This window comes from Bufo gargarizans, chromosome 1, assembly GCF_014858855.1.
Source record: "Bufo gargarizans isolate SCDJY-AF-19 chromosome 1, ASM1485885v1, whole genome shotgun sequence".
NCBI lineage: Eukaryota > Metazoa > Chordata > Amphibia > Anura > Bufonidae > Bufo > Bufo gargarizans.
In genome coordinates this window covers 643,430,949-643,458,044 of record NC_058080.1, presented here as the reverse complement: position 1 = coordinate 643,458,044, position 27,096 = coordinate 643,430,949, and the positions used below count along the sequence as shown (strand labels likewise).

Genomic DNA, 27,096 nt, shown 5'->3' with positions numbered 1-27,096 from the left:
AGGTATGGCTGGTAAAGCAAGGGGGCGAGGGGCAAGCTTTACATTTGACCTGCAAGCAATTGGCTTTTCAAGGGGAGAAGCCCTTCCAGAGACTCAAGCACAGCCCATGCCCATATACCCTGTAAGTCAAGCAATAGTGTTATTGATGAAAGGATTACAAAGTTGAAAAAATGCATCCAACCCATAATCCTACTGTGCTGATCAGTGGCATACATAGAGAAGTAAGGGCCCCATAGCAAGGAATAAACAAGGCCCCGCACACAGGACAGAAGGGTTTCTGCCTAAACCCCTTTCAATGACCCATAGGCTATTTTTTATTTTTTTTTCCACTGCCTCGATTGCTAAAAGTTGTTTCTTTAGAGGGTAGAGTCCTGACCAAGATTTCACCCCCAGTAGAAGAGGAGTTGATCCCAACTGGGCCCCCTCTTGCCCTGGGCCCTATAGCGGTTGCATGGTCTGCCACTATGGCAGTTATGCCCCTGGTGCTGATCCAGAGAGTCAAATCCCCTATGAGGCGGGTGCCAATTGTCCCATTAGGGGAAGAAATTCCTTCCAGACTCCAAACCTGGCTATCAACCCTTGATCAATGTCCCACCTCCAGGAATCTAGTTCCCATATTTTGTGATATTATTACCTTCAAGAAAAGCATCCAGGCCCATCTCGACCTTCTTCAGTGAATCGACCGCCACAGACTAAGGGCTAATTCACACGGCCGTTGCCGTATTGCGGCCCGCATACGACAGGTCTGCAATACACGTGGCACCGGCAGTGTGCATTCCCTAAATGGGTCCACAAATCCGGAGATGCGGTGTGGAACAGAACCCTACGGAAGCACTACAGAGTGCTTCCGTGGGTTCCATTTCCTGCCTCCGCACCGCAAAAAGATAGAACTTGCTCTATCTTTTTGCGGAACGGACAGATCGCGGACCCATTTAAGTGAAAGGGTTCGCAATCCGCATGCAGCTGCCCCATGGTCGGTGCCCGTGCATTGCAGACCGCAATTTGTGGCCCACAGCACGGGCACAGACAGCACACAGTTGTGTGAACAAGCCCTAAAGATGAGGGCGCATTTTAATTTAGTTCTATATTCGGAGAGAGGCAGGGTCAGCTCCTTCCTGTGCCCTATGGTGATGGTTGAAAGTCCTCCTTATAGTTTCGGCTTAGTAAGGGGATATCTTAATGTGCACCGTATGCTCCTACGTGCATGTTCTTGTCGTTATGGTATTGATGACTGAGTTATGGGAATGTCTGTGCATTCTAGATCTTTGTATTTGGGGAGTTTTCATATAGAAGCTAAATTCTGCTTGTGTTTTTTCCTGCCTATTCTAGCATTCAGACTACAAACCGGCGAGCTTACTACAAGGGGAAGAATATGAATATTTATTGTCATTAAAACAAGAACTACGAGGAAACATGAAATATTTACCGTACTATATGGGAAGAGGCGAACAAAGGCCGAGTATGGTGTATTGATTTCTGTATACCATGGTGCATCCCAACATAAGCTAGGGGTTATAGAGCTAATTTGTGTTTCCTCTGCGCAGTTTTTTATATGTAATCTGTTTCTGAAAATGTTGAACTTAAACATGGCTTCCATTAACGTTTGCACAGATGTTGTCACCTAATGAGTCCTGAATGAAAAATCCACCTAGTTGTTGAGAGATAAAGGCCCTGTTTGATAATTCTGGCGTCAAAAAGTCACAAGAATAGGGCTTTTAAGACTTTTTTGCATGTTCTATTTTTTTGTGGTGCAGTGCTTGCGCAAAATTTAAGCAATTGCACAAAATTTGCGGCTTTTTGCATTCTTGCACCACTCACTCCAGTTTTGTGATGTGAGTGGGAAAGTGGGTGTGGTTAGCTATGTTAATGAGTTTCACTCCAGATTTATCATTGAGACTTTGCGACTTAAAAAAAAAATTAAAAAAAATATCACTCCAGCAGGAGGGTGGAGTAGAAAAACTGGAGGAGCTTTTCTAGACAAAAGTGCTCGATTTAAGGATAAGACAAATTTATCAAGTAACATGAGACATTTGATAAGCGTGGCATAAAGTACTCCAAAGCAGACTCCAGCAAAAATCACTTAAAATTTTCCCCTCATGATAAATTGCCCCCAAAGTTTGAAGGGTTTGCAGTGCCCAGACAAGCGCTGAATCCTCTTCATTGTAAATACAGCACATTGCCTTGTATAGTAGCGATGCTTGATATTACAGCTCAATCCCATTCACTTGAATCGGACTGAGTTGCGCAAAGGCCACGTGACCTAACCAAGAGAGGGCTCAAGCCTGTAATTTGGCTTAGATCTACTCCTAATGGCTTTATCTAAAGGGCTCCTCAGTTTTCATCCTCTCACCTCTGTACAGGGATCTGGACTTCACTGCAGGCGAACCATCAGGCCACAACCTTTTTGGAGTGCTCTTCATTCAGTGACCACTGACCCAGGCAGGTGAAGAAACTCTGGTGCGTGGCACCAAAGGGACAGGAAAAATCATGGTCAGTGGGCAAGCCAAGGTCAGGGCAGACAAAGTGCATTCAATCCGGTAAACATCTAGCAGGTCAAAGCAGGTGGCACATTCAGTAGAATAAACAGACAGAAGTCGGGTGGGTGGACAATTTCAACATGATTTACAGGCAGAGATCAGGCACAGAAGTTTAGATTATGCAATATATCTTCTTGAGTACTATGCAAACTAGGGACCTTTTTGCTCAGGCACCTTCCATAGGAACATCAGCCATTGCCTGCAGACAGATTGGGTCACACAATGTTCCTTCAAGAGGCAAGCAAAGTGTAGGAGCATCCTAGGGAAAAGATCACATTAGGAAGGAGACCATACACAATTCTGATCACTTTAGTGGCCATGTTTGTCTGGAGGAGAGAGACATTGGTGGACACAGACTGCCACCATGCTAGGGCTACAAGAAGTTTAAATGTTTTGGCAGTCATATCAATCGATGTGCACCAGCTATTGGAATAACCCTGTGCATCCTTGCTCCTCTTATGTCCTCTGCCAGCACTTCACTCTCTTTCTTGATTGACAGGGCCAGGTTCCTACATAATCATCTCACAACTATGTTTATCATAGTTTAGTAAACTCTTTATGTAAGTTGTGTTTCGTCTGTTTTTCTTTACCCCCTATCTCAGATCTTACAGTAATACAACCTCCCATGTTTTAACCAAAGAGTTGAGAATGACAGGAGGTTGGAGAATCAGACAGGGCCATTATCAAGTAGGGTCCTTCCTGCACAGGCTCATGCGACTCTACTAAATATTATCTTTGGCTTCTACAAACATGGTGACTTATGTTTCAGGCATTGACAAATACAGTCTGAAGTATCTGCGGGAGGCGGAGAAGAAACGTACTGATGAGTGGACACCAGGTAATGCTGGATTCTGAATTAACATGAAACCCGCCCTATAAGAGTTTCATGTATCATGCTATATAGTGGGTCTAGGAAGGACTGGCAGGGAACCTTATACAGCAAGGATTAGCATCTTTCGGCACTCCAGCTGCTGTGAAACTACAACTGTGCAACGACTGGACACCCTAGGGGTGATGTGCGTGAGTGTACTAGAGATACGGTGCCAAGGATAGTAGTACTCACAGTTAAGTTGTCCCTTGGGGCCGGCGTGCAGTGGATGGGAAGACAGTGCAAAATCCTCCGGGGCACTCTGTTGCAGGGAACACCAGCCAGATGTTGGTTGAGGTGCCCTTGATGGTAATTGGTGTTTAAGGTGCTTTGGTGGCTGGGCTCCTGGTTCATAACGCCAGCACCGCTAGGTGAAAATGTTGTGAGTAGTAGTAATGATGATAAAGAATAAGGAGACTAGAGCTTTCTCTCTCATTCTCTCTCCTATTTCTCCAGGTTGGAGGAATGAACTATCTCTGCTGTTATGTATAATCCTATACTTCTGTATCCTCTTCTAGGAATACTATATTCTGACCAATGGCCTCTGTCTTTAATTATGGTGGCTAGCTTGTAGCTTAGAATCTCTCCACCTGATGCAAAGGAAGCTGGAGTCTGATAAACGACAGTTGCCTTCCTTTGTCAATATTCTCATTCCCTTTCTGAGTTGTAATCTTTTCCCTTCTATGGGCTGGTACATGGAACTAAGTATGGAGTTTGGATAACTCTCCAAAACGGCTTCGGAGGTCAGACTTTGCGCACACATTGACCTCCTTTCTCCTTCTGCTCTGTGCTGTGACAGCCCTCGGAGGCTTGTTAGAACCTCCCTATGCAACTTTATGAGAACACATTTACAAGCACAGTTTATGTGTTTCAGGACACTGCACATGTACTTGGCTGTTCTTGTAACTCCCATAGAAATGAAAAGAGGATTCTGGGAGTTGTAGTTTCAGGACAGCGGGAGTGCCAGAGGTTGCTAATCCCTGTTCTACAGAGAAGATCTTGGAACAGCACTATGACGATAAGGCCGGGTCCTCGGGCTGCAGATAAAGTCCCGGCGCCATATCTTTTACATATAGATTTTGCTACAGATTTCACCCATACATTTTAAATGGTAAGCACAGTGGGATGAGATTGAGCATGCTGCAGATTTTGTCTTCAAATTGCATGTAAAAACACATGGTTTTTCTAATGCAGTGTATAAATGAGTTGAGAAAATCTGCATTAAATCTGTACTATGTGAACCCTGACCAAAACATAAGCCACTCTATTGCAGAGAGTATATTGAAGAAATTCCTATAATGCATTCCCTTTATTATATCTACAAGTATTACTAGTGCAAGTCAGCACTGTTCTGAAGTGAGGAATGCTGACTATAAAAATATAGAAAAAGAATTCTCCATAGACCCTGACTTTTATTTGTTCTCCTTTCCAATGATAGATTGGCAGTTACTTCCAAGAGAAATGAAAGCTGTCAAGATGAAGAGGAAGAAAGGTATAAACAATCAGGATGTAGACATAAGCGGTACACCAATAATGTAGCCTATAGTTTGCTGTCTATAAAAAAAAAATATATATATTTATTTTATTTTATTTGAAACCAGAAGTTTACATACTCCTATATAAAAAGACACCTATGCATGTTTTTCTCAATATCTGACATGAAATCAGAATAAACCTTTCCTGTTTTTGGTCAATTAGGATTACCATAATTATTATTATTTGCCAAATGCCAGAATAATGTGAGAGATAATGTTTTAATGCATTTTTATTACTTTCTGCAATGTCAAACGATTACATACACTAAGATTTCTATGCCTTTAAACAATTCTGGACTGCCCATATGATGATGTCATGTGTTTGGAAGCTTCTGTTAGGTTTGTTGGCAACATCTGAGTTAATTAGAGGCACACCTGTGGATGTATTTAAATGCACACCTGAAACGCACTGCTTCTTTATGTAGCATCATGGGGAAATCTAAAGAAATCAGCAAGGATATCAGGAAGAGAATTGTGGACTTGCACAAGTCTGGCTCAACCTTGGGTGCAATTTCAGGATACCTGAAAGTGCCTCGTTCATCTGTACAAACAATTATGCGCAAGTACAAACAAGGTGGGAATTGTCCAGTTATCATACCGCTCAGGAAGGAAAAGCAAAATACCTTGTGAAGATGATGGCAGAAGCTGGTAAGATTGTGTCAATATCCACAATGAACGAGTACTCGATCAACATGGGCTGAAAGGCCACTCTGCCAGGAAGAAGCTATTACCGTATTTTTTGCCCCATAAGACGCACTTTTTCTTCCCCCAAAACGGGGGAGAAATGCCCCTGCGTCTTATGGGGCGAATGCTTGCCGTTTTACATAATCTTCTTTCCTCGTGATGCCATCTATTTTGGAAGACCCATTTCCGTCCAAGCTTTAACTTCCTTTGCTGCAAGAGGGATGGGTGCACTTCACAAAATAGATGGCATCACAAGGAAAGAAGATTGTGGAAATGCTGAAGCAACATCTCATGACATCAGCTAGGAAGTTAAAGCTTGGGCGGAAATGGGTCTTACAAATGGACAATGACCCGAAGCATACTGCCAAACTAGTTACAAAGTGGCTTAAAGGGAGACTGACAGGCCCGATAAACATATTTAGTTATTCCTATGCAGTCATAGGTCTATTAAAGTGTATTCCAATCACATAAGAGTACCCCCTGTCCGCATTTTAAACCATGTAAAAACAACTTTCGATTCATCTGTCAATCGCCTTCCTTTATGCCCAAGGGGTGTTTTTTTTTTTCTCCTACCTTTGTGCCCAGCCGCGCCCCAACTGTCGTTTCCTAGCACCGCCCAGCTCATTATTATTCACTGCGCTGGGCGGCTTTTACAGTCCCCGAGCCAGCGCAGGCGCAGCAGGAGACACTGATGTCGCCGCATTGAATAAGGGGCGCAGGCGCACTGCGAGTGAGGCTGCCGGGCAAGTTATCCGACGCACTCGCAGAAGGTACAAGTGAGGCCGATGCCCATACGTTTCTAATGGGCATGCACCGGCTCGGCAGAATCGGGACTGTAAAAGCCGCCCAGCGCAGTGAATAATAATGAGCTGGGCGGCACTAGGAAACGACAGTTGCGGAGCGGCTGGGCACAAAGGTGGGAGAAAAACGCCCCTTGGGCATAAAGGAAGGTGATTGACAGATGATGATGATTATAAAGTTGTTTTTACATGGTTTAAAATGCGGACAGGGGGTACTCTTATGTGATTGGAATACACTTTAATAGACCTATGACTGCATAGGAATAACTAAATATGTTTATCGGGCCTGTCAGTGTCCCTTTAAGGATAACTACGTCAATGTTTTAGAGTGGCCATCACAAAAGCTGTGTCTCTCGTGAATGTAAACTTCTGGTTTCAACTGTGTATGTATAAATTTAAACAGTTCAGTGTTTATTCACACATTAAGTAAACGACAAAACAAAAAGTCTGTTTCACACCATGCAGCAAAGAAGTCCTTGGACAAAGCAGAATCCACCGGCTTTCACACCAACAAGGTAGCAGGCCTTAATCCAGGCCTAAACTTCCAGGTCCCAACGCAGAGACTCGCAGAGCTCTGTCAGAGAGGAGTAATCCACACCACCTGACAGTGCTGCCTGTGTTTTATAGCCCAAAACCAAGACCCCGCCTAGAACGTGGGGAGTAGTCACCCACCCAGTACTTTGACTACTCCCAGTAAGAGCCGTCCCAGATCAGCTATTACAGCCATACTAAATGGCAACGTGTCAAACAGCAACTGCTGCTAACACATGAAACCGGCTCTTACTTCACTGAGGCCAGGAACCTCGGGGACACATATCTATCATCCACGATCATCCCTTGAACCCTCCTACAATATATATACATTCACTTCTGGTCTATCTGGCTTAGGATGTTAAACAGTCTGTCACCTCAGTGGTCTCCAGCGTGCTGGATTATCAAAATCTTAGTACTTTCAATTGCAGCTAGTTAGTGAAGGCATCAATGTTACTTTGTTCATGAAACCTTTTGATATGTGAGATGTATCACATGCTCCCTATAGTTAACTCTGACCCACAGATCTCCTTTAATGCATAAATCAGCAGAGAGACCAATAATGGGTTTTGTGTAGTTTCATATGTATTCTTAAATCCCTCATAAGCCTCTTTCACTCCAGCGTGTTTTCCATCCAGGTGCAATGGTGAAAGTCATAGCATCTGGACTGTATCCTGACCCATTCATCTCAATGAGTCTGTGAACCTTTTTTAAAGAACATCCGGATGCAATGCATTTTTCACTGATGGTTGCTCGGAGATGTAGATTATTTCTTACTTTTTTTTTTTTTTTTTTTTATTTAATATTTTTCTTTTTTTTTTTTTCACGCACGCATGTGAAAAACGCATCAGAAACTGGTTGCGCCTGCGTGGAAAAAAATTAAAACACTAAAAGCAATCGCAGACAAAACTGACTGTTTTGCATGCAAGTGCAATCAGGTGCACAACCAGGGTTGGAGCCTATACAGAGATAAAGTATAAGGGCACGAATGTAAGGGCTTCGTACCTTTTTTTTGCGTACTGCAAATGGCGGGTCCGCAATGTATGGGCCCTGGCCGTGTGCACTCCATGCTGTGGAATGGGTCCGCAATCCACAAGGTAAGGCAAAATATAGGACATGTCTTATCTCTTGCAGAAGATAGGACATTTCCTATCTTTGGCTGTATCTTGCGGATCGTAGACCCATTCAATTCAATTGCTCCTTATCTGCAGCACGGAGTGCACACGGCCCATGCCTGTATATTGCGACCCGCCGTTTGCGGTCCGCAGTATGGGCACAGAGCCTTTACGTTCCTGTACAAAGGGAAAGATCTGCACCTGTTCTTTTAGACCCGCACCTGGTTTTGGCTCAAAATCACTGATGTTAAAATACTGACCAAACACTGTGTGAATAAGGCTTTAGGCTGGGTTCACAAGTGATTAAAAAATCATATTATTATTTTTTTTTATGCGTTTGCATAGCAAAAAATGCAGAACTTCATATATTGGATGTAATTATTATTATTTTTTGCTTGCTGAGGAAAAGCCAGCAGATTTCCTCCTCTCCCTTGAGGAGGGTAAAGTCCACTGTATAAATTGACATGCTGTGGATATCAAATCCACAATACCGCAGCTTTTCTGCTGCGCTTTGTTTCACGCAGCGTGTGGATGAGAACACAGAGATTCTCTTCCACTTTGCTGTTGCTATACAACACTGCGGATTAGCTGCATGAAAATCCCTAGCTAATTAGTTATGTGTGACCCCAGCCTTAAGGTATCATTATATTGTATGCCATTTTTCCACACTTTTTCATTTTTAGTGGCTTTTTTTGCACTTGCATTTTTGGTGCATTTATTGATGAAAAAATGCCATCTACAGATAATAAATGAAAGTCCATGAGAAACACACTGCTCAACATTGCAATTGCAACATAAAAAAGGACAAGCCATAAGGATATGCAATCGAGGAAGTGGCAGGTGGGATCTGGAAATGATCAAATTTTCAAGCACCCGGCCCCAATGTGACATGTGGAGGGGGCATAAAAGCCATTGCCACTTGTCGCAAATTAAGAGGGACAGAATCATTGAACTAAGACACCTTGGGTGGCAAACACTGTCTACACAAACTATCAGAAAGCCTCTGCACAAGCCAGACATCCAGCTATAGGTGTTCCATTGACCTCTAGCCACTCGTCTCAAAAGCTCTCATGGAATACAGCAAGAAGGCAATGGAGGCTGGAATGGAGGTCTATCCTCTTCAGCGATGAGTCCCACTTTTGTCTTGGATACAGTGATAGCCAGAGATTGGTCTGGAGACCCCACGGGCAATGCCATGAAAAGTCCTTCCCAAGGGAATGTCACATCAGTTCAACTTCTGGTTTTATGGTGTGGGGAGGCATAACATATGGTAGCCGGACCTCTCTAGTCAGGTACATTAACAGCTCAGCATTACATTGATTTGGTTGTAAACCCAGTGGTACAGTCATTTCTCCAAAATGTCTCAGGAGCTGTTTCTAAAGAGGACAACGCCAGGCCGCATGTTGTTTTTGCTACTGTGAAAAGCCTGCGTGGACTAAATATGCTATCATGGTCGGCAGCATCTTTAGACTTGTCTCCCATTAAGCACATCTGGGATGTCATCGGTTGGCAAATGCAATGGGAGCTGGCAGCAGCCGATCTTGATTATTTGTGTGCCAAAGTGCATTCAGCGTGGCAGAACATTCCTTAGACAACCCTTAATAACCTCACTCATAACATGCCAAGGCATGTAAGTGTGTGGTGCTCATACTGATTAAAGTGTTTAGAATATTTTGTTTCCATATTTCCATAATTTGCATATCATTAACATGTCTAGTGATCCTATGATTTCCATAATTCCAGGGCTTTTCCTTTTTGGTGTTGTAGTTTCAATGTTGAGGAGTGTATGAAATGTAGGACATGAGTGTTTTTGCCCAGTGGTATTTCTTTCTAATTGGTGCCCTTTTTTTTGTCTCCCTGGCATTTTTTTGGGGATCATGTTGAAGCTATGGCTTTTTTTATTTTTTTTATTCTTTCTATTTTTCCTCCTCTGACGTTTTTTTCCATCTCTTTCCCTGTAGGGAAAGAACACCTGAACAAAAACGCCATCCACACATTTATTTTTAAAAAATGCCACAAAAAGCCATGAAAAACTATCTCTATATGTGAAAATAACATGAGTGGTTTCTATGGCATTTTATTAATTGTCAAAAAAGCCAGACTAAATTCATGTGTGTAGGACCCTAAATAGATGTTGTTTTTTCCTTTGGGGAAAACAATACCCCAAATTATTCTTTTTGGCAACTGGCTTAAATAGCCCTAAAACTTTATGTGACATTATACACCAGAACTTCACCAAACTTTAGTGCATATGAGCAGGTCTAGATGCAGTCACATTGGTAAATGTGCTTCACTGACCGAAAACTGTCCTGACTGGAGCAGATACTTTGAGCTGGTGTTTGGAATACACATAACAGTAGCAATCCTTTCTTTTTGGAGATGGATATTTTTTCTTAAATCACTTGAATGAGTTTTTATTTATGAAGCTACTTCTTGATCATGCTAGTCCCACAGGAACCAGTTCTGTTTTCTGTTCTGTTTACAAAAAATAAGATAATGTCTTGCAATAGAAATCAACAGAAAATTCTCCAAAGAACTGATCTGAAAGGTTTTCTTTCTTCCATCATCTATAATCAGTTATCTTCAGAATAGAAAAACTGACGGGAGAAAAGATTTCTGCTGCTAGTGAAAACTGAGCCTGTCCTCTTCCACCTTCTATAAATTACCTAAGGCCCCTTTCACACGAGCGAGTTTTCAGTGCAGGTGTAATGTGTGAAGTGAACGCCTAGCATCCGCACTGAATCCAGACCCGTTCATTTCAATGGGAATTTTTCACCCATCATTTCTGCATTGTGTGAAAATGGCAGCATGTTCTATATTCTGTGTTTTTTCACGAAGCCCTGGCCCCATACAAGTGAAAAACACATTGCATCCGGATGCAGTCTACTATTTTATGAGGTATCACTATCTTCCTTAAAAGCAGAGAAATTAAAATTTCTAAAATTGTGAATTTTTTTCCCCATTTTCTGTAAATTTCTTCTTCTTTTTTTATTTATAAAAAATAAATAAAAAAAGGTGAAATATATTCTCAAATTTATGACTCAAATTTATCACTATTATGAAGTACAATGTGTCACGAGGAAACAATCTCAGAACGGCTTGAATAAGTAAAAGCGTTCCAGAGTTATTACCACATGTCAGATTTGCAAAAATCGGCCTAGGAATTAAGGTGAAAAGAGGCTTGGTCATCATCATCATAATAATTGTTCGCCTTCTGTTCGCTTTGCAAAATGTCATCCACCCTGTCTTCTCTTTTGCTCCAGACCAGGATTTTAGGTGCTACATGAATGATGAAATAGTCCAACAAGCTAGCGTTGTGCTCATTTGTCAGGTGGTCAGGGGCAGCTTTTCATGGGTCAGTTATCGTTAATAAGAGTTTGTATAAATGTATGTTTTCAGCAGTAGGCCCAATCCTTGCACAGTGTAAAGGGGGTGCATGCACACGTGTACCATGGCTCTGTGCAGCCTCCGGGTTGTATGGAGCTGCAGGACGACTTCTGTGGACATCTAGTGCACCTCCGTGCCTCTGATTTCATTTGGATGCATACAAAAATTCATTGTTCTATTCTGTGGGAAAGTGTTGGAAATTTGGTAATTTGCCTGCTAAAATACAACTGGATTATGGCCACTTGGAACCAGATTTAGGTGTAAGCTCTCAGCCCTTTAGATGACCGTTTTGCAGTTCTATGGGACAGGGTTTCATCTAGAGGGGTTCTTGCTGCATCTATTCTCATATTCTCTTCCATTATCATATTGTGCATATCAGCAGATGAAAAAAAGGCCAAAGCAACTAAACCTGGCGCCAATGTCGATGTTCTGAAGAAAATTGAGGTGAGTTTCTAATGTTTGCCTATTTGAATGATGCTGCAAATATAATGTCGGGTGATTTATCGCAGAATATAATGACTTAGGGATGATCGAATCGATCGCATAGAACTTCGTTCTAATACTGTACGGAGCAGGAGCTCCATGTATTGGCTCCAATGAGCCGCAGTTATTGCTTTGCGAAGTCTAACGAGACTTCGGGGAATAACTTCATAAATTAATTTGTACTGTAATAAAACATTTCATGAACTCTGGTTCAGTTCCAACCCGAGTTCGGGAAATGTTTTTTTACAGTACAAATTAATTTATGAAGTTATTACCCGAAGTCTCGCAAGACTTCTCAAAGTAATAACTTCGGCTTATTGGAGCCAATACATTCTAATACTGTGCGGAGCTCCTGTTCCATACAGTATTGGAACAAAGTTTTATGCGAATCTACTTCGGATGCTTAATCCGAAGTCGATTCGCTTATCCCTAATAATGATGTTGTGTTCATAGTCAGGGTAAGGTCCCATTGACAATGCCATATTTTTGGTCCGCATCCAATCCACATTTTTGGGCAGATAGGATGCAGACCCATTTATTTTAATGGGTCCTCGAATCATGCAGACATCACAGTGTGCTTTCCGCATCTATATGTCCTTTCCGTAGTCCCGCAAAAAAGAGTTTGCAAACACGGGTAGGCATCGTTGCAATGGATCTGCAAAAAAAGGATGCAACACAGATGTCACTTAGACATCATCCTTATTTTTTGCAGATCCTTGTTTGGCGGATCGCAAAATACATACGATCATGTAAATGCACCCTAAGGCTGCTTTCAGACGAGTGAGTTGCACACTCCAGACCCTCAGCGTGAGTATAAGACAGCTCCCATCCTGATCTCCCAGATGGGGTTGCATAGCATTATATTGATTTATGATGCTATGTAACCCTTACAGTTCAGGAATGTATTGGATAACTCTGACATAATGCTGTCTCTTCAATAAAATGCATTCCAGAACTGTAAGGGTTATATAGCATCATAAATCAATATAATGCTTCAGTATCATTTATCATAAAGGGTTTTACATCATTTACAATTTAGGAGTGCAGCCCCTTATAAGAGGGGAAAAGAAGCCTACTGTAATATTGCACAACATGACAGTCACATGAGACTTCAGTTTAATCTTGTGGGGAAAATATTACTTTAAAACGCAGCATGTTGGTTACAGTCTCTCATTAGCATCTGTAAATTAGAGGCACAATAAACCTGTTGGCACTAACAGTGATTTAAAGGGGTTGGCCCGTCTCGCACATTGGTGGCATATCACAAGGATATGCTACCAATGACAGATAGGTGCGGGTTCCAGGGGTGGGAGCTTTACCTATCTGTAGAACGTGGCCCCCAAAGTGAAGGAGAGCACACCGCACATGTGTCACGTTTCTCCATTTACTTCTATGGTAGTTCGGAAAATAGCTGAGTGAGTGTGCTCAGCTATTTTTGGAACTCCTACAGAAGTGAATTGGGGGTTGCTGCACTTGCGCAGGGTGCCCTCCTTCACTTTGGGGGCCTCATTTTAGAGATGGGTGCGGGTTCTACCTCTTTTTGACATTAGTGGCATATCTTAGCAATGTGCCACCAATGTATAAGATGGGACTAGATCAGGACCCTCCTGATCCAAAGGCGGCATTTGGCCTCCAGGTCTGAAGTGCCTTAATTTTAGGCCTCCTCTCTAAATGCAGGTGTCAGAGTTGCATGGGAAATTATTCCACCCAATGCTCTATCTTTCTCAGGGGCTGACTCGAGTCAGGGTCTTGGTTACTCTTGTTGCCGGTGATCAGTTGATAGACCTGGTCTGTGGCCTAGCGTTGGCCTTTGGGCTGGTGTATTTGGGTCCATCCCAGGGTAGAAAACAGGACAAAAAAATTATTTTAGTATTTTAAGAAGGTCTTTAAAGGGATTGTCCACTTTCTGGTTACAGTTGACGAATGGGTTTGTAAGATGATTATATGGCACTGACTAATAAAGCCTTTGAAATTGTGCTTTATTTTCTATATTTCATAAAGTATGCCCACATTGTTCACACAGAGGTCTTGTCCAAAAAATGGCTGTTGATGGAGACCAAGCAAATTATGTCCATGTGATGTTTTCTCCATTCAAATGCACTGCATGTGCACTGTTGGGAGTTTAGAATAGAGGAGACATCACAAGGAGGTGATTTGCCTGGTCACATAACCCTCAATTGGTGGCCATTTTATGCACAAGACCTTTGTGTGAACAAAGGGGAATACCTTATGAAATTAAATAAATGGAGCAGAATTTAACAAAGGTTATATGAGTAAGTGCTGTATAATCATCTTACAAACCGATTGGTCAACTGTAACCAGAAAGTGGTCAATCCCTTTAAAGACCTTAGTAAAGTACTTAAATAGTTTTTGTCCTTTTTCTGTACCCTGACTGGTACCTCTAAGGCTATATTAGTAAGCAACATATAATCATCTTATATACACATTGGTCACATGTGGCCAAATCCTTTAAGGCTGAGTTCACACGGGCGAGATTTCCTCTCGGGTGCAATGCGGGAGGTGAACGCATTGCACCCGCACTGAATCTGGACCCATTCATTTCTATGGGGCTGTGCACATGAGCCGTGATTTTTACGCATCACTTATGCGTTGCGTGAAAATTGCAGCATGCTCTATATTGTGCGTTTATCACGCAACGCAGGTCCCATAGAAGTGAATGGGGCTGAGTGAAAATCGCAAGCATCCGCAAGCAAGTGCGGATGCAGTGCTGTTTTCACGCATGGTTGCTAGGTGACAGTCTATTCACTGTATTATTTTCCCTTAGAACATGTTATAAGGGAACATAATAGCATTCTGAATACCAGTGGCGTACATAGAGACGTAAGGGCCCCATAGCAAGGATCAAACTAGGCCCCACACACAGGACCGCAGGGTTCCCACTTAAACCCCTTTCAATGACCTTTGGGCCATTTTTTCCACTGCCTTGTTTGCGAAATGCTTTTTCTTTATATGGTAGAGTACTGACCAAGTTTTCACCCAAATAGAAGAGGACATGATTCCAACTGGGCCCCCTCTTGCCCTGGGCCCCATAGCAGTCGCATGGTCTGCCGCTATGGTAGTTACGCCCCTGCTGAATACAGAATGCTTAGTAGGTGATCAATTGAGAGTTGACCGTGGTGATGGACCATGTGATTGGAGCATGTGATCTGACGTCACCACAGGTCCTAGCCGGTGGTTCATCATTAAAGAAGTAAAGAAGAGACCGGGAACTACGCGATCAAGAGGAGAAGGTGAGTTAATTATTTTATTTTATTTTTTTAACCCTCAATTGATTACCTACTAAGCATTCTGTATTCAGAATGCTATTATTTTCCCTTATAACCATGTTATAAGGGAAAATAATAACATCTACACAACACCAAACCCAAACCTGAACTTCTGTGAAGAAGTTCGGGTCTGGGTACCACAGTCGTTTTTTTATCACGCGTGTGCAAAACGCATTGCACCTGCGCGATAAAAACTGAACATCGGAACGCAATCGCAGTCAAAACTGACTGCAATTGCGTACCAAATTGCGCGGGTTTGCCGGAATACACCGGGACGCATCCGGACCTAATCCGGACATGCCCGTGTGAACCCAGCCTAACAGAAGTCTGTATGTGTGTGACCAGCTTACAGTGTGTACCATCAGAGTCATGGGAAAATAGTAGCTGTGAGCTTCTAGCAATTAGGCTCTTTTACGAGTATGTAGCTCCAAGACCTATGGTCACCACAGCAGCCAGGCTTTATTCACTTGTAGATTGTTGTCACCAGAGAAGGTGATCTTGTAAGCTTCAGTGGGTTTATCGCTGTCTAGACTGAGGAGCAAATGTAAGAAATCTTCCTGTTCTTCACCTTGAATCTCTGACGCAGGTATACACAATCGCAGTCTTAATTCCCAGGTTATGGTCCACAGAATAGTGACCCATAGGGGGCAGGTGCACTATACTAAAGAACTTGCAGTGAGGTCTGGAACCTGCAGTGAGGTCAGGGATGACGTAAGCCAGAGAATGAGACTGAACTGTAGTCGGGATACAAGCCAGAGTCAATTCCAGGAGTGGAAACTGGCAGCAAAACTAGAGGAGCAGACGAAAGCGTAATTCATAAATGATCCAAAGTCAAAATTAGGAGTCAGTAGTTATATTTCTGGAGGATCCATACATATACTGTAATAAACAAGAAAACATGTCATTATTCTATATAGAGAGAGGTGAAAATGACATTACAACCCTAGAGAGAAAACATGTAGAGGCAGATTTCTGATTGAAAATGTACTAGATTTTTGGTGCTTTTTGTGCCAAGAAACTGGCATGCGTCCTTTGCAACACATTTACCAGCTGTTTTACACACTTCTTTAAGTTTTTCTTATACGTCATGGGGGCATGGCTTTGTGAGACAAGGATATGGCTTAGGCTACTTTCACACTAGCGTTCGGGCGGATCCGTTCTGAACGGATCCGCTCATAATAATGCAGACGGAGGCTCCGTTCAGAACGGATCCGTCTGCATTATTTTTAGCATAGAACAGCTAAGTGTGAAAATAGCCTAGTACGGATCCGTCCAGACTTTCAATGTAAAGTCAATGGGGGACGGATCCGCTTGAAGATTGAGCCACATTGTGGCATCTTCAAACGGATCCGTCCCCATTGACTTACACTGAAAGTCTGGACGGATCCGCACGGATCCGCACGCCTCCGCACGGCCAGGCGGACACCCGAACGCTGCAAGCAGCGTTCAGCTGTCCGCCTGTCCGTGCGGAGGCGAGCGGAGGCTGAACGCCGCCAGACTGATGCAGTCTGAGCGGATCCGCCTCCATTCAGACTGCATCAGGGCTGGACGGCTGCGTTCGGGTCCGCTCGTGAGCTCCTTCAAACGGAGCTCACGAGCGGACCAGCGAACGCTAGTGTGAAAGCAGCCTAAATGCAGCTCCGCGCACCAAAAATGTGCAAAGATTTTTGCCACATTTTTGGAGTAAAGCTATGCCAACTTATCATTTGCATAATTTTACAAATTTGCTCCAAATTTTATAAAGGTCCATGCGCCAGAACTGTAAATTTATAGTAAATGTAATGTTAAAGGATAACTGTCACACTTAGACCCTAATTTCAATTTTTATATATGTAGTTACTAATAACATGATATTCCAGAATCAGTTACTATTAGACTGACTTACCCCATATTTAATAAGATTCAGCCCTTAGCAACCAGTCTGCATAAAACTGCAATTTCACTATTCAGTTAAGATGGCCGCCACTGCCCTCACCCTGAGGCTAATCCCGCCTGCCCTCACTAGCCAGTAACAATAGCCCCCAAAATTGTCAGTAACTAGAGCCCTTCCCCCTAAAGGGTTACTCTACTGCAGCACAAAGGAGTCCTCTTTCCACATGTTGCTTTCATTTATACACTGAGCAGATGGCAGATCTCCCTTCCCTGGTCTGAGCTGCTCCAACTCTGTCTTCTCCAGCTCGGCTGAGTGAGGGAGCGTCTGCCAAGCGCAGGGACAGGGAGAAGTGCACACAGCCCAGGCACTGTTATCAGCTGCTGGGGAGGACCTGGCTTTAATCATTTACTTACAGTCCCTGGCTGTCTGTAATCTGACCTTGCAGGCTGCCTGCTTCTGCATCCTCCGTCCTTCAACACATAGATGGACCATGCCTAGCAACCCTATTTTAAGCACCAGTAAAAGTAGGCAGTACAGGGAACAAAACTGTGGAATTAAGGGGTAATTGAATACACAGTGAAAAGTTGAAATAGGGCCACCAAGGAGATATAAATCGCCACAATCCAATACTCCAAAAAAATAAAAATACGACAGTTATACTTTAATGATTTGTAATCTTAGGCAGTGTAAAGTATGACTCTTAGTAAATGCCCTGTAATGTCTATAACAACATCTGTATTAAGGCAATGGCCGGACTGGGGGGGGGGGGGGCGTAAGGGAAGGCCCACATGACGGGGGGTTTGGTTTAAGAAGCCCCGGGGGATGCTAGAATTGGCATAGCAGGAGAGTGGGTTAGGTGGTGGGTGGGGGCAGGCGGATCCGGATTGGTTGGTTTAGGGAAGAGGGGAGGAGCAAAGGGGTTAAATAGAGCAGGGCGAAAGAAGACGGTAGCCATTTTGGTTACCTAAAGAAGCTAGCTGGCCATAGCTGTCTTGGTGTCCTGACGATGGAGCAGCTGGAAGCGGCGATCCAGGAATTGCGGGCGGCAGTGGAGGTTCATGGGTCGGCATGGGCCCAGGAGCAGGTTCGGATGCTCCTGAGGGGGAGGCTGAGACTCATGTCCTGTCTCAGCCACCTGTAATACGGCCGCTGGAGCGCTATAGCCCCATGTCATCCCGCCCTCGGGCTCAGTGCCGTGTCCGGAGCCCTTCACAGGACCCTTCACGTCGGGTGCCTCCAATGCCAGCTTCTTCCAGGCCCCGACGTGGAAAGAATCCACTCTGTAGGCGGAGCCCCAGGGGTAGCCGGGCCCGGGCCGGCCATCTCCTTCATCCAGTGGCAGTGGCGGGGGTGCTGGACCAGGTGCCGCGGGGGCCTCCCTAACTTCTGGCAGGGGGGTAGCCGCCCGGCAAGGGAGGAACAGGCTACAGTATGGGGCTGCTGTGCTGGAGGAGGACGTGAGCAGCAGGTGTGTAAGAAGGAGCTCTGCCCCCAGTGCCTCTGGAGTTAACCCTAGCGTCCCTGGTCTGAGTCCGGCCAGGGGACAGGGAGAAGGGAGAAGATGCAGCATGGTGGATCCTGCTTGTCCTGGAGGGAGATGCCTTACATCTGGTCCTAGCTCTGCCAGGAGGCAGAGTGAAGATGGGAGCTCTGCCCCTCAGGATCCGGTCGTGGAGAGGTGTGACGGCGGCGTCCCTGGTCACACCTTTGGATTTAAGCAGGGGTTTAGGGCAGTTGGGGGGATTGGTGGCTAGCTGGGTAGTGGCGGGGTGATCCCCTTTGCAGGCGTTGGGGGTGCAGGGTTCGTCTGGAGGTTTCAGGTCAGGGGGGAGCCTCAGCGGGCGGTGGGGTGTCAGTGCAGACGCAAGCGGGGGCTGAGGTAGAGGAGGACGGTGTGCGGGTGGACGATAAGGCAAAGGGGGAGGTGTATGTTTGTTTTGAGGGGCCTTTGGGGGCTCATTTGAAAGCAGAGGTTAGAGAGCGGATTTGGAAGGGGGAGTATGTAGAGATATTTTCTTTAATTTGGATAGAGCGCGAAAGGACGAGGGAAAAAAAGAAGAGGAGCAAAAACGCTGTTTTAGGCTAATACTGCGGACGTTTGCCAATTGGTTGCAGGCGTTTGCAATTTTGGCGAGTGTGATTGGAGAGAGGGCGCCGGAGAATTGTTCGGCGCTGTTTTGTTATCTGGACGCTATAGGTGAAGCGTATAGGGTTTACGGGGGTGTAGCCTGGTTGCGTTACGATGAACAATTCCGGCAACGGAAAGCGGTGCGTCCGGAAATGAGGTGGGACCACAAGGACATTGCCTTGTGGCTGAAGGTGACGGCACCTGTTCGATCGGGGCAGGCCTTTCGGGGGGAAGGGGGAAGCTGGGGGTCTTCCAGCATGGCAATGGCATCAGCAAAAGGCTTGTGCATTGCCTTTAATGAGGGAAGTTGTCTATTCAGGGTTAAATGCAAATTTAAACACGAATGTTTCGGTTGTGGGGGGAACCACGGAGCGGCGAGATGCTTTAGAGGCGGGAAGCAGAAAGGGGATGCTAATAGCAAATGGGGTGACGCCGATCAGACTGGGAAGGATGGAGCCTTTTCTCGCTAGGTACCCGACAGGGATGCGGTGGCTTTGCTTGGGACGGGGTTTGCTGAGGGTTTTAGGATTCCGTTCGTGCCGGGGGGTGCAGTGTTATTGAAAAATAATTTGCGGTCGGCCAGGGAGCATCCGGAGGTGGTGACAGATAAACTAAACAAGGAAGTGTTGTTGGGACGGATGTCGAGCCCTTTTCATGAGGCGCCTTTTGCGGAGTGTCGCCGCTGGGAGTAGTCCCCAAGAAAGAGGCGAATAAGGATTTTGGGGGGCCGTCCGGGCAGCAGTTCGGCTGGATGGTCAGCAGCTGGGTTTTGACAGGGCCTCGGTATTGGTAAGATGGATAGGGCGTAGGGGCATGATTTGGAGGGGGGTGCTGCCACCGGATAGATAAGGCGCCTGATGTGTTGGTAATCCACGCGGGTGGAAACAATTTGGCGGCAAGGCCTATCAGGGAGCTGGTGAGAGACATCAAGTGGAACATGTTACTGTTGTGGTCATTGTTCCCTGTTTTGGTGACTGTGTGGTCGGACATAGTCCCGAGGCGAGGTCGGTAGAGGCGGTGAATAAGGCCCGGGTAAAAGTTAATCGGGCGGTAGGGCGCTTCATGGCGAGGAATTGGCAGTGGTCAGGCATAGGGAGTTGGAAAGTGGGGTCGGAGCTTTCTGGAGGGCAGATGGGGTGCATCTGAACGCGGTAGGGGTGGATATGTGGTGCTTGGCGCTACAGGAGGGAATTGAGGTGGCCCTGAGGATGTGGAGGAACACGCAGAGTTGAGGGGTCAAATCTATGCGTTGGTGGCGGTGGGGGTCCTTGAAGTTGGTTACGGTGGAACTTGAGGACATTGGGAGGGCCCTACGGTTGGAGCTGGCCTCCCATGGTGGTCAAACTGTTGTGGTGGATTGAGGGGGGCCCATTCTGTGGTGCTTCCGAGCTGGGGGTAACGGATGGAGGCAAAATGGCTCACCCCGGTTCGGCAGCTAGGGGTTTTGGGGCTTCAAGGACCTCCCCCGTTAGGAGGAATCATTGTTGGGAATTTTACAGTTATGTTATGTTTGTATTTATATTAATAAACGGCTGCTGTGGCCAATACATTCCAAAAAGTGTCTGAGTATTTTATGGGATTGTTGGGTGTATTGGTTTGATGGGGTTGACAGAATAAGATAGAGCAGGTAGTGTAAGAGGAGCGAGCGAAATACAGTCCTGATCAAAAGTTTAAGACCACTTGAAAAATTGCAAAAACTCCTATTTTACATGGTTGGATCTTAACAAGGTTCCAAGTAGAGCTTCAACATGCAACAAGAAGACATGGGAGTGATACAAAATATTTTTGGAGCATTCAATTAATTGAAAATAACGATTAAACTGAAGCAGGCTGTTTTTCAGCTGATCCAAATTTTAGGACCACATGCCGTTTAAAAGGCCAAATCTGTGCAAAGATCTGGATTCATTGGCATTTTCTGTCAGGTAGTAACACGTTGTGATGGCAAAGGCAAAAAAATTCTCCCTTTTTGAACGTGGTCGGGTTGTTGAACTGCATAAGCAGGGTCTCTCACAGCGTGCCATCGCTGCTGAGGTGGGACGCAGTAAGACAGTCATTTGGAATTTCTTAAATGATCCAGAGGGCTTCAAAAACAAAAAACGTCTTCAAAGACCTCGTCTCCTTAAACGCCACAGAACTGCTCGTTTAGACTTTGCAAGAGAGCACCAAACATGGGACATTCAAAGGTGGAAGAAAGTTTTATTCTCTGATGAGAAAAAAATGTAACCTTGATGGTTTCCAACGTTACTGGCATGACAAGCAGATCCCACCTGAGATGTTTTCAACGCGCCACAGTGGAGGGGGCGCCATAATGGTCTAGGTTTTTTTTTCCTTCAGTGGAACAATGGAGCTTTAGGAAGTGCAGGGGCGTCAAACGGCCGCTGGCTATGTCCAGATGTTGCAGAGAGCATTCCTCTTGACTGAGGGCCCTCGTCTGTGTGGTAACGACTGGGTTTTTTTAACAGGACAACGCTACAGTACACAATGCCCGCAGGACAAGGGACTTCTTCCAAGAGAATAACATCACTCTTTTGGCCCATCCTACGTGTTCCCCTGATCCAAATCCAATTGAGAACCTTTGGGGATGGATGGCAAGGGAAGTTTTCAAAAATGGACAACAGTTCCAGACAGTAGATGGCCTTTGTGCGGCCGTCTTCACCACTTGGAGAAATGTTCCCACTCACCTCATGGAAACGCTTGCATCAAGCATACCGAAACAAATTTTGGAAGTGATAAACAATAACGGCGGAGCTACTCATTACTGAGTTCATGTTTGGAAGTTGGATTTCTGTTTTGGGGGGGGTTTAGGTTTTTTTGGGTGGTGTGGTCCTAAACTTTCGATCAGCTGAAAAACAGCCTGTTTCAGTTTATTCATTGTTTTCATTAAATTGAATGCCCAAAAAATGTTTGGTCTCACTTCCATTTCTTCTTGTTGCATGTTGAAGCTCTACTTGGAACCTTGTTAAGATCCAGCCATGCTAAATACGATTTTTTGCCATTTTTCAAGTGGTCTTAAACTTTTGATCAGGACTGTATAACCAATACCCCCGTCATGACTGTGGGGATTAGCTCTGGTAGACAGGACAAGCGGACGCAGTATAGAGGCAAAGACCAGTTTGTAACTCAAAAACTTCAGTGTTTTATTCACACTTATGGCAACAAAACAGTACGACAGTCTATTTGAAGTTTTTTTGTGTTCGTTCACACCTAGACTGTTTTGCTGTATGAACTGTCACCTGTTATCCTAGGTGTGTGTTCACAGCCGATCGGCATTGCTCAGGACAGAGCAGACCTCCCAAACTCAGGCCTCCAGCCTAGCACACGGCTCAGATCCCAATCCAGCGATTGCCAGAGCTCCTCTGTCAGAGAGAGAGAGAGAGGTAATTACCACCAGCTGACACTGCTGGCTTTTTTTTTTTTATATAGGCCAGTCAAGGCCTGGCCTGGAACGTGGGAGTAGTCACCCACCCAGCACTTTGACTACTCCCAGTAAGAGCCGTCCTGGATCAGCTATTACAGCTATACTAATAGCAAGGTGTCAAACAGCAACACCCAGCGAGAGAGTAAATTTTCTTCTAACCACATAGTGTTATAAGTAAAATGAAATGCTACATACGTGCAAAAGCACAGCAGTGCAAAAAATATAACCAAGAAAGGCAGTCCTGCGATGACCGCTCTGGGTACTTGCTGAAAGTGCTCATTGATTTCTTGGAGCTGTGAGACCCAAGATCTTCGGATTCCTAAAATAAATAGAATTCATGTTACTGAAACAGTTTTCAACAATTACTGTATTTTTCGCTTTATAAGACACACTTTTCACCCCCCCCCCCCAAAAAAAAAAACGTGTGTGGGGGGGGGGGGGGGGGGGGAATGGCTGTGCATCTTATAAAGCGAATACTAGTAAGTGCTTCCATTATGGAAGTGGTCACTAGTATACATTAGGTGCGGGGAGTGAAGCGCAGCAAGAGCTTCCGGTACTCTCCCTCCCTGGTCTTCCTTCCTGGGGCCGGCACTGCACTGTCCTGACCCCATACAGTGCCGGGACGCAGTGCACACACTATGACCTGATGCTGCACGCAGTCAGGTGATAGTGCAGCGTGGGATGGAGAAGACATGGGATCACGACTGCTGCCGGAGATGGAGAAGAGCCCGCGGTGCAGGACAGGTAAGAGGAGTATTTTATTTAATTCTGATCTGAGGTCTGATGGTTCTGGCAAGGAATTCTGGGGTGGTCTGACAATGAGTGCTGATCTAAGGTCTGATGGGGGCTGAAATAAAGGGCTGATATATGGGGTGATGGGGTTCTGACATAGAGGGCTGACTGGATGTTCTGATATTTATGGGGGGCTGACTGGATGTTCTGATATTTATGGGGGGCTGATCCGATGTCCTGCTATGAGGTCTGATGAAAAATATATTTTTATTTTTTTTCCTCCTCAAAAACCTGGAGTGCGTCTTATCATTGGGTGCGTCTTATAAAGTGGAAAATATGATATGTAAATGTAAAAAAAAATACATAAAGCATATTGCTGCCACTGTAACAATGTATTCTATACAATATTCTATTTTGAACAATGTAAAAAAGGCACGATGGAGCCCTGTGTACTTCAAAATGATAGCAATTAAAACTATAGCTTGTCTTGCTGAAAAGAAGCCCTTATGGAGCTCTATCGGCATAAAAATTAAGGCTTTTGATACAGTATACAGTGCATTTGGAAAGGCTTCAGACCCTTTCACTTTTTTCACATTTTGTTATATTGCGGCCTTCTGCTAAAATAAGAGTTCTCAATTTTCTTAATTATTCTGCACTCAATACCCCATAATCAGAAAGTGAAAACGGAATGTTCAAAATCTTTACTAATTTATTGACATAAGTATTCAGACCTTTTACTCAGTACTTCATTGAAGCACCCTTGCCAGTGATTCCAGCCTTCAGTTATCTTGGGTATGATACCACTAGGTCTGCACACCGTGATTTGGGGATTTTTTTTTGCCATTCTTCTCAGCAGACCCTCTCAAACTTTGTCAGGTTGGATGGGGACCATCTGTGGATAGCCATTTTCAGGTCTATTTCAGAGATGTTTGATTGGGTTCAAGTCAGGGTTCTGGCTGGGCCACTCAAGGACATTCACAGAGTTGTCCCTAAAGACCCCTTTACAAGGTCCCTGCTCAACTGAGCAGACAATTTCAGCAAGGAAGCTTTCTTTCCCAACAGTCGCCTTCCCGTCAGTGAATGAGACCATTGCATTTACATGCAGTGGTCTCATCCACAGTATGGGGAGGAGTCATCTCTAATGCCATCACTCGTCTCCAGGGGCGTAGCTTTAGGGGGTGCAGGGGTAGCAGTCGCTACCAGGACCAGGAGCCTGAGGGGGCCCAAAGACCCTTGTGGTGCATAAGAAGACACCGGTATTATAGAAAGTGCATGCTGTTCAAGTTACACCTCTGGCTGGAGGTGTTAGGTTAAGAATTTTGTATGGGAGCAGGGAGGGGGGTAGGGGGCGGTTCAATTGTGGCTATGTGCTTCCTGCCCCTGGCCACAAAGCACTGAGGGAAACTGGCAAACAATGATTTAGGTCACTGCACCAACTGTCCTATTACTCAGTGAGCAAGTATTTTGCTTTTTCATTGGGTAATTGGTGAGGTCTTTACACAAGCAGATTATCGCAGTGTCTTGTTGGAAGGTGAACCTTCTGTCCAGTCTGAGGTCCACAGCACTCTGGATTAGGTTTTCATTAGGAATATCTCTGTACTTTGCTCTATTCAGCTTTCCCTCAACTCTGTCCAGTCTCCCTGTTCCAGCTTCAGCATGATGCTGTCACCCTAAAATGCTTCACTGTAGGGATGGTTTTGGGCAATGCCTTTGTCAGGAATAAGGACCGCCTTATCCCTAGTTATTTTAATGTTTGCTGTGATATTATATGTTTTATGGTTATGTCATAGTTTAACATATTCCGGTGTGATTCACATACAGTACAGACCAAAAGTTTGGACACACCTTCTCATTCAAAGAGTTTTCTTTATTTTCATGACTATGCAAATTGTAGATTCACACTGAAGGCATCAAAGCTATGAATTAACACATGTGGAATGATATACATAACAAAAAAGTGTGAAACAACTGAAAATGTCATATTCTAGGTTCTTCAAAGTAGCCACCTTTTGCTTTGATTACTGCTTTGCACACTCTTGGCATTCTCTTGATGAGCTTCAAGAGGTAGTTACCTGAAATGGTCTTCCAACAGTCTTGAAGGAGTTCCCAGAGATGCTTAGCACTTGTTGGCCCTTTTGCCTTCACTCTGCGGTCCAGCTCACCCCAAACCATCTCGATTGGGTTCAGGTCCGGTGACTGTGGAGGCCAGGTCATCTGGCGCAGCACCCCATCACTCTCCTTCATGGTCAAATAACCCTTACACAGCCTGGAGGTGTGTTTGGGGTCATTGTCCTGTTGAAAAATAAATGATGGCCCAACTAAACGTAAACCGGATGGAATAGCATGCCGCTGCAAGATGCTGTGGTAGCCATGCTGGTTCAGTATGCCTTCAATTTTGAATAAATCCCCAACAGTGTCACCAGCAAAGCACCGCCACACCATCACACCTCCTCCTCCATACTTCACGGTGGGAACCAGGCATGTAGAGTCCATCCGTTCACCTTTTCTGCGTCGCACAAAGACACGGTGGTTGGAACCAAAGATCTCAAATTTGGACTCATCAGACCAAAGCACAGATTTCCACTGGTCTAATGTCCATTCCTTGTGTTCTTTAGCCCAAACAAGTCTCTTCTGCTTGTTGCCTGTCCTTTGCAGTGTTTTCCTAGCAGATATTCTACCATGAAGGCCTGATTCACACAGTCTCCTCTTAACAGTTGTTCTAGAGATGTGTCTGCTGCTAGAACTGTGTGGCATTGACCTGGTCTCTAATCTGAGCTGCTGTTAACCTGCGATTTCTGAGGCTGGTGACTCGGATGAACTTATCCTCCGCAGCAGAGGTGACTTTTGGTCTTCCTTTCCTGGGGCGGTCCACATGTGAGCCAGTTTCTTTGTAGCGCTTGATGGTTTTTGTGACTGCACTTGGGGACACTTTCAAAGTTTTCCCAATTTTTCGGACTGACTGACCTTCATTTCTTAAAGTAATGATGGCCATTCGTTTTTCTTTACTTAGCTGCTTTTTTCTTGCCATAAAACAAATTCTAACAGTCTATTCAGTAGGACCATCAGCTGTGTATCCACCTGACTTCTCCACAACACAACTGATGGTCCCAACCCCATTTATAAGGCAAGAAATCCCACTTATTAAACCTGACGGGGCACACCTGTGAAGTGAAAACCATTTCAGGTGACTACCTCTTAAAGCTCAACAAGAGAATGCCAAGAGTGTGCAAAGCAGTAATCAAATCAAAAGGTGGCTACTTTGAAGAACCTAGAATATGACATATTTTCAGTTGTTTCATACTTTTTTGTTATGTATATAATTCCACATGTGTTAATTCATAGTAAAGAAAAACGAGTGGCCATCATTACTTTAAGAAATGAAGGTCAGTCACTCCGAAAAATTGGGAAAACTTTGAAAGTGTCCCCAAGTGCAGTCACAAAAACCATTAAGCGCTACAAAGAAACTGGCTCACATGCGGACCACCCCAGGAAAGGAAGACCAAGAGTCACCTATGCTGCGGAGGATAAGTTCATCCGAGTCACCAGCCTCAGAAATCGCAGGTTAACAGCAGCTCAGATTAGAGACCAGGTCAATGCCAGGTCAATGAGTTTTAGCAGCAGACACATCTCTAGAACAACTGTTAAGAGGAGACTGTGTGAATGAGGCCTTCATGGTAGAATATCTGCTAGGAAACCACTGCTAAGGACAGGCAACAAG

The 27,096-nt window shown here is 44.7% G+C and overlaps 1 protein-coding gene across 1 annotated transcript in view; it reads left to right on the top strand.

Annotated features, from left to right (window-relative positions):
* POLR3G (RNA polymerase III subunit G) overlaps positions 1-27,096 on the top strand; it is a 37,179-nt gene continuing 10,083 nt past the window's right edge. Inside the window, exons 1-5 of the mRNA XM_044291429.1 lie at positions 1-121; positions 1,330-1,459; positions 3,307-3,375; positions 4,844-4,897; positions 11,837-11,901. Coding sequence (XP_044147364.1) covers positions 5-121; positions 1,330-1,459; positions 3,307-3,375; positions 4,844-4,897; positions 11,837-11,901 — 435 coding nt within the window. The 5' untranslated portion in view covers positions 1-4. The remainder of the gene's footprint in view (positions 122-1,329; positions 1,460-3,306; positions 3,376-4,843; positions 4,898-11,836; positions 11,902-27,096) is intronic.